The sequence below is a fragment of the Vicia villosa genome, unplaced genomic scaffold (genome assembly GCF_029867415.1).
Source record: "Vicia villosa cultivar HV-30 ecotype Madison, WI unplaced genomic scaffold, Vvil1.0 ctg.003275F_1_1, whole genome shotgun sequence".
Lineage (NCBI taxonomy): Eukaryota > Viridiplantae > Streptophyta > Magnoliopsida > Fabales > Fabaceae > Vicia > Vicia villosa.
In genome coordinates this window covers 40,871-52,754 of record NW_026706161.1, presented here as the reverse complement: position 1 = coordinate 52,754, position 11,884 = coordinate 40,871, and the positions used below count along the sequence as shown (strand labels likewise).

Below are 11,884 nucleotides of genomic sequence, written 5' to 3'. Positions count from 1 at the left end.
ATAAGACAATAAACAAGTACTTTCACAAAGCCAAGACTTCCTCAAAAGCGCTCATATCTTGGATGCTGACGAAGTACCGAGCTTGATCAAACAGGAATTTGGAGGGTAATCCTTGAATTCCTCCTCTACTCACCATATGAGTTCTGATGTCGACTACGTTCAAAGGAGTAGTTGCAGCAATGATAACGTCGTCAGGATTCTTTTCCAAACCGGAGTACGGATCTTGCGCGTACACGGGTATTCCAATCAGACGAGAGTACTCCTCTAACGTAGGCATGAGCTGATAATCTGGAAAGGTGAAGCAGTGATACGTTGGATCGTAAAACTGTACCAAGGTGGGAAGGATCCCATCCACAATGTTGGTATTGAGCAAAGGCAGAAGTTTTCCATACTTCTCCTTGAAAGCCTGGGGGTTGACCACCAGTTTTCCGAGCTTTCCCAGTTCCTCGACCTGGGGAATCTTGAAGGTGTATTTCCTAGCTCTCTTTCTTCCATAATCCATGGTATAGATCCTTAAGTCCTTTCTCCGTTTCTCTCTTTCTATGAAGTTCAAAACGTTCGTTATTTAGTTTCCTTGAAAAACGACTCGAAAAAGACTCTTTTTGTTTTTAATTGTTTATTAATGAATGATGCATGAATGCATGAATGCACACACAAGAGTTTTAAACAAACATGGCGTTGAAGGGTATAGTGGTCATGAAGTCAAAACGCAATCTCCCGCCCCAATGGTAAACTAAGGTTAAGGATTTTTGTACCTGTAGAACGGGTTCTAGGGGTCTCAGAGTTTTTGCTCAACCTTAAAGATACGTTGATTGGTATCTATAAGAGAGTTTTCTCTGAGTGTAGTATCTGCGTGACAATTACTTCCGTAATCACCGCTCTACGTCCTAAAAAGGGCTTTAAGTGGGGTTAATGTGTTTCTAGGTCCTCCTGGTACAAATCAGTCTCGGAATGCAGTGGCGCAGTTAATCACAACCAGCCAGGCAAATCCCAAGAGTAGACTTGGAAACCAAGATTAGAGGGTCTTCACCGGGAAGACATCCTCCATCCTATCTTATGTTGCACTCAAATCCGGGTATAGGATTTCTCACCACAAGGGGGAATCAAGCCCTTTCCCGATACAGAATAAACAAAATAAACAAATATATATGCAACAAACACATGAAATGACACAGAGGTTAGGCAGGACCTCTCTTGTTTGAGGGGGAATTTGGCATCCCTAATTCCTCATTGGGGCTGGACCAGCAACAGGTCAACCATTGGTTTGGATGAAAAACCAAGGTTTTTAACACTTATATCCCCAGCAGAGTCGCCATTTTTCTGTGGTGGTCGTTTTCTTTACCTCCCCGTTTCACTTGGGAGGACGGCACGCTAAACCCTTCACGCGAAATTTGGAAGGAGAATGCGCCCGTGGTGGGATGAATTTTGTTTCAGTTCTTCCTACGATATCACACGAACTTTCTTATTTGTCCTACGAGTAGGAAAGGGAAAAAAAGATCTCAACTAAACCCTAGGAGTTTGCTAAGTGTGGGGATTTACACCTAGACTAGAAATTCTGGAGTCCGGGAGGTCGGTTATACATAGGGAAGTGTTTAAACACCCTACATATCTGTAGTACTCTACAGGAACCTTCTCTGTGTCATTGTGATTGTGTTTGCTGCTAATGATTGGGAAAGTTTCTCCTTTGTATTAGGAGAGAGAATTGAATTGATTTTAAAAGACAGACAGATAGACAGACTGACTATTTTTGGTATTTTATTAGCTCGCTGAGATTCCTTGTGAACCTCATGCCTACATATCCCTAGTGGAAGTCAGAGCTTAATGTAGTTCGGGGAACTAACTAGGGAAATTAAATGTTTTTTTGGTGCCTTGCTTGAAGCTCAAGGTTGAAGCTTGGAATTAAATCTCTGTTTACAGTAAAGAGACATGAAATTATCTCTACAGAGAGGTATTTGTACTATTCTACCACAAACATTTAAAGGAGTGACAGAATAACTGAATTCATTTCATTCAAGAGGGGGACCTTACTTGTGTATGTGCAAGTATACCAGTCAAATGCCTCTTAAATGAAAGAAAGATGCTCATCCAAATTAGGGAAAGTTACCACATGTCTGGGTTTTACTGCCAGCTCATGCCTTTCAAAATCCTAAATGGGAGACTTGATTAAAATTGAAATTGAAATGGAAATGTTTGTTTGTTTGAATGTGGTAGAGTAGTAAAAATATCTCTCTATAGAGATAAGCTATGTCTATCTACTGTATAAAAGATTTGACTTTAGCTGGCTTGTATGAGGCCCAAGCTTGAGGCTTTTTGATTGATTAATTATTATTATTGACTCTGGGAGATGGCTCCACTGGGGATTAATTACAGGGTATTTTTGTGTTCTGTACAAAGCCCAGAATTGAGGCTGACTCTACTTAGGGAGACTCTATTTGTGTGCCTTGTACAAAGCCCAAGGTTGTGGCTAATTGCTGAGGATAATTGAATGAATGACTCTATTTTATGTGCCTTGTACAAAGCCCAAGGTTGTGGCTGACTCTAGCTAGGGGAAAACATTATTTTCTGCCTTGTACAAAGCCCAAGGTTGTGGCGGACTCTTAAATGAATTAAGTATTGATGACTATATGGGGAAAGATCCTAAGTGTTAGGAATCTTTGACACATGAAAAATATGGTTTATCTGCCTTGTACAAAGCCCAAGGTTGTGGCTACTGAATGATGAAGAACTCACTGGGGAGACTCTATTATCTGCCTTGTACAATGCCCAAGGTTGAGGCTGATTCTTGACAGGGGAGTTTTATTGTTTGGTGCCTTGTATGAAGCCCAAGGTTGAGGCTAACTGTTTTTGTTGGTTTTGACTCTACTGAGGAGGTTTTATTTATTAAAAGACTGTTTTTCTTTGGAAGCTAACCCTTTCCAGGGATTTTGACTCAGCTGGTGAATTTGTCTGTTAAAAGACTGACTTTATCATGTTTTTTGGAGGCTGACCCTTTCCAGGGGTTTTGACTCTTTTGGGGAAATTATCTCCTAAGAGAATGAAATTATTTATTAATTAATTTTGGAGGCTAACCCTTTCCAGGGGTTTTATTAATATGAAGGAATGTGTGGAAGCTAACCCTTTCCAGGGATTTTGACTTTTTAGACAGATGTTGGAGGCTAACCCTTTCCAGGGGTTTTTATAGAAGTTGATTTTAATTGACTTTGGAGGCTAACCCTTTCCAGGGATTTTGACTCTTTAGACAGATGTTGGAGGCTAACCCTTTCCAGGGGTTTTTATAGAAGTTGATTTTAATTGACTTTGGAGGCTAACCCTTTCCAGGGATTTTTATTAAAATGAAGGGCAGAAAGATTATCTAATGAGACTTCTTGTTTAAAGCCCAAGATGAAGGCTGACTCAATGCTGAGGATGACCAAACATGGATCCTAGACTCTGCTAAGGAAGATTGATGAAGATAAGGGTGACAGAGACTGTCCATGTCTCTCATTCCAAAAATGTACTCAATGCAAAATTGAGACAAACTTAGCTTGTTTAAAGTCTGGTTTAAATTAGAAGAAACTCACCAGGGTAGGCTAAAAGGTGACTAAAGACCTGTTCCTATGTTTATAAGAAACCTGATGGGTCCTTGTATACAAGCTCAAGAGGAAGCTGGAAATGCTTTTAAGAAGCCTGTGGGTCCTTGTACAAAGCCCAAGAGGAGGCTAATCGAGGGTCCTTGTTATAGCACAAGAGAAAGCTTATGTAGTTTTGAACTTATTTTGGCTCTAAGCAAATGGGTAAGAGGTTTCACCGGGAATAATTCCTCTTTGGGTGGATGTGTCCTATTATTTGGATTCTAAGGTTTTTACCAAGATGTTTCACCGGGAATAATTCATCTTGGGGGTTTGAACTACAGATCTCTAATTAGGAAAGAGCCTTCACCGGGAAGACATTCTCAATCCTAGGTCATATTCCTATAATATATAGATAGTTTAACTGTCCTAAGGTTTACACTCAAACGTAGTTCTAAACTAATATATATATGCACAGTTTATATTTGACAGTAATTTAAATAAAGACTGTAAATGGAAAGCTTGTAAAGCCTAACCTGGATGGAGTGGAGGCCATTGAAGAAGTATGTACAGAGCCTCAACAGTATTTTTGTTGTTTTGTTGATAACAGTTGAATATATATGATAAACAGTTAATGGTTTTTTGAAAACAGAAGAAGTGAAGATGGACAAAGGTCACATAGGTATCTGAAGAGTTTCACCGGGAATAATGCCCTTCAAATACCAGAAGAATGTTTTTGAAAATAGAAAGAAGATTTTGAAAATACAGTTTTGAAAACAAGCTAAGAAGAGAAGGTTTTTGGGACTTACACTCTATTAGAGGCCCAGTACTTTGCAGTACTGGTTACAAAAGTAGTTTGAAAAATGATTTGGAATGATGCAAGGTTTTGTTGTTTGAAAACCTTAATCATCCGTTTAATCAGAAATTGAAAACAGTTTTGAATATTGACAAAAGTCAACTTAATTAAGGCAAAGATGAAATCTATACCCAATTAAGACCTAAATAATTAGGGTTTTATCATAAAATTATTCACAAAGTAATTAGGTTAAAACAAAAATGAAACTATATATTTTAAAGTATTTAAGAAAATATTTAAAACATACTATTTTAAACCTAATTAAAATACATAAAATAAATAATATTTTTATGATTTTTTTGATTATTCACAAAATAAGTATATTAAATAGCAAGTGTGTGAAAAATGAAGTAAAAATGATTTGATTTGATAAGTTTATTAATTGTGTGAAGTTTGTATAAAAAAAGAATGAAAATGGATGCTAAAAAATTGGTTTGGCCCTAGAGAGGTTCGAACCCACGCCCTTCATGATCACATTTCAAAACTTAACCAACTGAGCTGCGCGCGCAGCTTGTTAACTATATACACTCAATATATTATATTTTCAGATAAGCCAGGAAATTCAAATTTTACGCGCGCCATGTTCATCTTCTTCCTCGAGCTTCAGATTTTCAAATTCCTAACTCTCTGGTTTCTCAACTAAATGGCATGATGTAAACATCAATCTCACTCGTTTTTGGACAAGGAACATGATTATGGGCTCAGAATTCATTTATTCTAAGTGTAACTAACGAATTTCAGCATGAACACGAAGAACACATAAACCCTAATTTTAAAATTAAATGATGCACAAGATGAATAAATGAATGATGATAGAGGGTTTTCAATCCTCTGATGATGCTGAACAAGATAGAATCGAGCTTTACCACAAAGAGGGCTTAAATTAAAGAGGTGGAGTTCAGAAACTTACCTCTGAAAATGGAGGTTGTGAGGATGATGGAGAGCACCTGGGCTTGAATGAATGATCTCAATAGCTTCCCTGAGACTCAATGATGCTAACTGAATGTTTATTGCAGCCTGAATCCTTCTGAATTGTTCTATGGACCTCCCTCGATTTCAGCTTCAAGTGAACATGGAGGGTGTTGATTCTCGAGTTACAGATGAGCTGCAGCCATCTGGTTAGCTTCACTATGACCTGAGGAGTGTGTCTGGATGATTGGCTTGCCTTGAAACCTTCTGAATCACTCCATGGACCTCCAACTGCAGATGCTCCAAAGTGAGAGCAACAATGGTGTTCCTCCACCTACAGAAGTGATCCAGGTGCTTGGATCACCTCAAATGACCTCCCTTGAGATGTTAGAATGCTCACTTCCCAAAGATAAGCTCTGGTTTGAAGAAATCGATTCTTCTTGCCAAAGAACTTTGAAAAACAATGAACAAGAGAAGAGAAAGAGAAAGCAAGTAATATGGTTGCTTTGGTGTGTTTTTGAATGAGGAATGCATCTGTATTTATAGACAAATGGATCAGTATAGCTGCAGAGGAGTGAGCTTCCTTAGTGAAGTTGATTTGGTTTCTTAGCCATGAAGGAAATTTGCAAATATCTCTTATGCAATGATGAGAATTTTGATTCCATTTGATCAATCCCCTAGCCCTCGATTTTGCTTGATCTTAGGGGACAATTCTGAGCCAGAAATGAGCTCTAATTGGTTGGTGAGAAGATTCCTTGGGTGATTCATCAATTTGCCATAAATTCACAAATGTAATCATTACATAATCACATGTTCTTGTTTTTAGAATCTTCTTCAATTCTTATGGCATGGTGAAAATGAATGCATGGCATGTTTGCAGATGTATTATGGGTCATGTAGCATCTGTATTTGAGGTCATGTGCACAAAATTTCAAAGTTCCAAAATGATGCATGACCTATAATTTTACTTCATGAGGCCAACTTTGAACAAGCATAACTCTTAGCTCAAATTGAATTTTGAGAAGGTTGAACACAATTTGGAAAGCCCTAAACATCTACTTTAAATCATTAGTTTATGTCTTCTTCAAAATCCTTTGGGAAATTTGTGAAAAATGAGGTCAAAGTTGGAAGAAAACTAGGTTAAAACACTTAGAAAAATTTCTAAGTGTTTATGACCTAAACTTCAAAATTTCCAAAACTTCATAAATGGTTGATCTTTTGAAAAAAGTTCCCTTGTAAGATGTTGTTTTATTTGGCAAGATCTACAACTTTCATGTTGGAAGTTTTTTGAGTTGTGTAGGTGAAATTTTGAGATCTCACCATGCCTTCAAAAACCCTAATTCCCGACTTTTCGCTCTTTGATGAATTTCTTTGAATTTCTTTGGCCAAATGACTTTGACATCCATATATTGATGATATTGATCTTTGAAAGTCATTTTTTGACCAAAAACCTTAAAAGTCAATGATGATCCTTCACAGTTGACTTTTTCCTAACAAAGTGAATTTTTGGGCTTTTGTGTAGAAACAAGATCTTCTCCCCAAATGGATGATATAAATGGATTATATGGAGGTAGTAAAGATCCTTGAATCATGTCTTGAGTTTTGGATTCATGCCCTGATCAGAAGTCAACTATCTTGGTGAATTAGGTCAAAACCCTAATTTGTCGACCATGTGAAAGTAATGACTGTAGACTTTGAATTGAAGTGTGATGTCCAGTAGACCTTGTAATATGAGTTATTTGAAGATGATTGATGTCTTTGAATGATCCTCTGAGGTTTTTTAGGGTTTCCCAAATGTGATCCCTGATTTTAGTCCTTGATAGGCTTAAAACCCTAGTCTGGTGACCTGAGTAAACCTGTACTCATATGACTGGATGTCTAATCAATCATAGATGAGAAAAATGAAGTTTTTTGAGCCCCATGATTGTATTAGAGACTAGTCTTTGTATTGATTGATCCTTTGCCTGAGCTTTCTTGTCTTTGAGCATCCTCGATTAGGTACCAGATGGAGAAATGACTGCTCTGGGTACTTGTCTTGACCTGATGAAAAATCTTGAAGATATGTCATCTCAGGGGGGTCAAAAATTAGGGTATGACACCAATCGGTGGATCCTAAGTCCAAAATAGGCACGTTCTTCGACCGCTCTCTATTTTTCTCGCGCTCTTGGCTCATCATTTCTTCAAACTCCGCCATTCTTGAAACGAAAGGATCCGGCCAAGTCTCCGCCTCATTTGAACGATGTGCGGTCCATTGACAACAAGTAGCCGGTATAGGACACCCCGGTTTCAAAAACACTTGGACGAAGTGCCGCGATCGTAGATACCCGATGCATATGATCCGGCCCGACGAGTCCAATGGCGGTCGACTATGAAGTGGAAAGAAAGTCTCACTTAGTCCAAACCTCGTCAAATTGACGCATACAATATCATATGCACTTGCTATTAGATGACCCATATCGGGGAATGACATCCACTTCGAGACCGGAGCGATACCGGTAAGTGATGGAACAAGTGAATCATGAATTTTCGCAAAATTTTCTTGATTTTCATATAGTCGGCCGTAGATGTCCCGATACGAAGTCAACTCCGCAATAAGTTCCTGTCGAACTAAAGTGTGATTATTTTCCCCTTTACCGAGCAAACCCGCAACGGCCCGATATCCACAATTGCCGTCGCCTCCAACATCAACGATGTTATCGATATATTTGTGCATAAAAAGTGGCATCTCATCAATATAGACAATGGGTGATTTTTTTATCGGCGGTGTGAGAGGTGGCTTCGAAATACGGGCACCTTTGTTACCACTACACTTGGACTTAGGTGTCTCATGAATTTCCGGGAACGATGCATCAACATGTTCAAAGTAGGAAGGAGATCGTTTTGTTGACGTGTCATCTTGTGTAATTTTGGACTTTTTCGGTGCACCTTTCGTCTTAACCGGTTGAGATGGCGGTTTCAAATCGGTGGTCTCCGGAAATGCGATCTTTCGCAATTGTTCTTTTATATGCATTTTTGTTGTGTCGTCCGCTTTAGCAAACTTCTCCATTATCACTTCCAACTCGTCGGAGATGGTGATTTTGGAGTCATTTTCTTTCGGCGGGTCAAAATCATCAAAACGAAGTTTCTTCCAATGGTCGGCTACCTCATCCATGCGTATGGGTGAATTCAACTTTTTCTTTTTTGCAAGTATACAAGCACATGGAAGGCCGTATGTCTTTCTAATGGTGCACCCACATAATGAACTATCCGTCCCCGTGGTCTCCGACCGCTTAGCTTCATGAAACAAAAAATTCAAACCTGTTCGAGATATGTTGTAAATCAATTGGGAGAATAGAATTTGGCCCTTATACCGGTGTTCCATAGCCGTCTTGCTCCGACCGAACGATGTTTGAATTTCATTGTGTTGATTTTGGAGCATTTGGTTGACGGTGTCCCATCCCCGACACAAATCTCCCTTGCTATCACCCAACCACCTCTTGAAGACCGCATGTGCGGATTCAACTCGGTTAGTCGTGGTGCAACCAAGATGTCTAACCCGATTTGTCCAAGCGCACACGAATTTTTCTCTAACTTTGTCAAGAATGGTGGATTCGACGTAATGACAAAAAGTCTTAATGGAACCACACAAAGACCTAAAGTGTACCAATTTCTCGGTATACACCTCTTCGGAGTATGCATCCAAAATTTCCCTCCATGCCGCCATTATCCTATCAACCACAACACCGGCTTTGACAACTTTACCATTTTCATCCGGCCTATCTTTTGTCCCTACCGCGGGTTTCAACTTGCTTCTCACGTTGCAAGTTATGTGATACCGGCAAAGTAAAGCGGTAGATGTCGGAAAGACGGTATCGACCGCATTCATCAAAGCATTGTCCCGATCGGTGACAATGACGTTTGGCATAACCTCTTGATCAACTAATAAAGACTTGCAAATTCCCAAGGCCCACGTAAAGTTGTCTTCTTTTTCACACTCCAAAAAAGCAAACCCCACCGAATAAGTCTTGTCCGTCGAGGTAACACCGACTATCTCTAGAAGCGGAAGCCTATATTTGTTTGTCTTGTACGTCGAATCCATGACTAGAACGGTTGGAAATATGTTGAATAATTTGATACTTTCGGGATGAGTCCAAAAAATATCACGCACCGTAACTTTATCCTCGGAGGTTCGGAAGCTTGAAACATATTTGTTATCGCCTAGTAGTTTCAAAAGTTGTTGCATTTCCGACCGAGGGCCCATATTCAATACCTTGAGATTGTGCCGTTCATTGTAAACTTGCTTATTATTTGAAACGCTATCCGGATTCTTACGCTTCAAATCGGCAAGTATGTTGCGAGACGCCACTTTGACTATCGTTAGGTCCGATATCACATTCCTCTCTTCACGGGACAAACGACACGCCATTGGATGTCCGTGTAACTTGACATCCAAGGCATGATTATGAATTCCACAAATTACGGTTAACCGCCACAAATCATCAACCCTCCGAGTAGCACGCAACTTAAACGGAAACCCGCACTTTCTCGATCCCGTGTCCTCGTGTTTTAGCACCCGGTTTGATTGTACATAACTACCACCCCGTTCGCAATTCAAAACAAAGAAAGCTTTCTGCCTACTATTTCCGTTGTCCGACCTTAAAATAACAATTCCAAATCCATGTTTGTTAGCTTCCTTCCGAACCCAATCAATCAATTGTTCGCGACTACCGAAGCTCCGATCATTTGTAAAATGTTGCCGAACATCGACCGCATTGATCATAGGAGTAACGTCAATAACCGGATCGTTATTAACGTTGACAATTTCCGGAACTAATACTCCATCGTCTCGCACAATGTTGTCCGGATGCACCATACCTAACAAATGAATAAATTAGCAAAATTGGCCAAAACTGTTTTTTTTAACTGCCAGGGCATATTTCGGAAGTTCATTTCCGAAATTTATTAGGAAATATATTTCGGAAATGAACTTCCGAACCATATCAGTTTCAGCATAAAATTTATCAATCAATGTAGTGAAATAGGGGATGAAATGAGTGATGTTTACCTGAAATTGTAGCTTTCTATGTTCCCTTTAACGTGATCAACGGTTTGAAACTTGATTTTAGGGCGAAAAATGGATGGAGATTGATTGGGTTTTGGAGAGGGTTTTGAGATGTTTTGGAGAAAAATGATGAAATAGTGAAGGAGGGAAATTTGTATATGCAGGAATATTTTCGGAAATGATCTTCCGAAAATATTCACGTTTTTAAATTTTTTTAACTTCCGAGATGCATCTCCGAAAACACCAAAAAAGTGGTGTTTTCGGAGATGCATCTCCGAAAACACCACTTTTTTGGTGTTTTCGGAGATGCATTTCCGAAGTTAAAAAAAATTCAAAAAAAAAAATAACTTCGGAGATGAATCTCCGAAGCAGGGGCAGTTTTGGTTTTTTGCTGGGGGTGACCCCCATAGGGAGGTGGGTAAAGAAATTTTCTAAAAGCAAGTAGTGACTCTTATGTTTCATGCACCCAACACACTTAACATGGCTTCCTTAACCTTTCTAGTGTCACTCCTTCTTGCTCTTGTCATTCCTCAGGGGTTTGCCAACTATGAGACACCTCCAATTTATCAACCACCGGTGAAAACACCTCCAATCTACAAGCCACCAGTAGAGAAACCTCCCGTCTACAAACCACCTGTTGAGAAGACTCCTGTTTACAAACCACCAGTAGAGAAGCCACCTATTTACAAACCACCAGTAGAGAAGCCACCTGTGTATAAGCCACCAGTTGAAAAACCTCCTGTTTACAAACCTCCTATTGAAAAACCTCCCGTTTAGAAACCACCTACAGAAAAGCCACCAGTATACAAACCACCAGTTGAGAAGCCTCCTGTCTATAAGCCTCCAGTTGAAAAGCCTCCTGTCTACAAGCCACCAGTTGAGAAACCTCCAACATACAAGCCACCAGTTGAGAAGCCTCCGGTTTATAAGCCACCAATTGGATATCAGCCACCAGTTTACACTCCTCCTCCGTATTAGAAAATGCTATTAAGGAAGTATGCTAAATAAGAAATATATATGGTTTACAAAGCATGGAATTTATATTCTTGTAATCTTCATTTCAATCCTTTGTTTACAATGTCGTTGCGAAAACAAGAATGTGAGTGTAAAACAGAAAGAAAATTGTGCTTTTGTTCTCTATATATTATAAATAAAAGCATCATGATTTTATTGCTGTTTTATGTTGTCTGTACTAATCAAGTTAATTTCTTGTTCTTCCCCATTCTTAGTCTTAGAATCCCACTTTTCATACTTAAGTAAAAAGAGAGACTAACATAGTTGTCGGAATCATGTTGGTTTAAAGAAAAATGAGTTATAACTATTTTTATGATAACAATTCAAAGGCATGTCTAGATATAAAAAAATTTAATGCAATAAAACCTATAATATAAGAAAATTAATGGTTGTGAAAAAGTCAAAAATACCCTTATTTGATTTTTTGATACTACATAAAAATTGTGGTTTTTTTGGTCTTTGCACCATAAAGTTCTTAATTTTATTATTAAAATAATACAACTCATATATTTTATC

At 38.9% G+C, this 11,884-nt stretch overlaps 1 protein-coding gene across 1 annotated transcript; it reads left to right on the top strand.

The window, feature by feature from the left end:
• The first annotated feature begins 10,822 nt into the window (after window positions 1-10,822).
• Window positions 10,823-11,535, top strand: LOC131640699 (repetitive proline-rich cell wall protein-like). The gene is made up of 2 exons (XM_058911083.1): window positions 10,823-11,033; window positions 11,064-11,535. Exons 1-2 carry the CDS (start codon window positions 10,835-10,837, stop codon window positions 11,129-11,131), a joined length of 267 nt encoding a protein of 88 aa, XP_058767066.1. The 5' UTR covers window positions 10,823-10,834; the 3' UTR covers window positions 11,132-11,535.
• The last annotated feature ends 349 nt before the right edge of the window (window positions 11,536-11,884 follow it).

Bases quoted from the DNA above. Each gene is read 5' to 3' on its own strand.
- LOC131640699 (XM_058911083.1), top strand. From the start codon at position 10,835: ATGGCTTCCTTAACCTTTCTAGTGTCACTCCTTCTTGCTCTTGTCATT. The intron at 11,034-11,063 runs CTATTTACAAAC...TAGAGAAGCCAC, and splicing joins ACCACCAGTAGAGAAGCCAC to CTGTGTATAAGCCACCAGTT.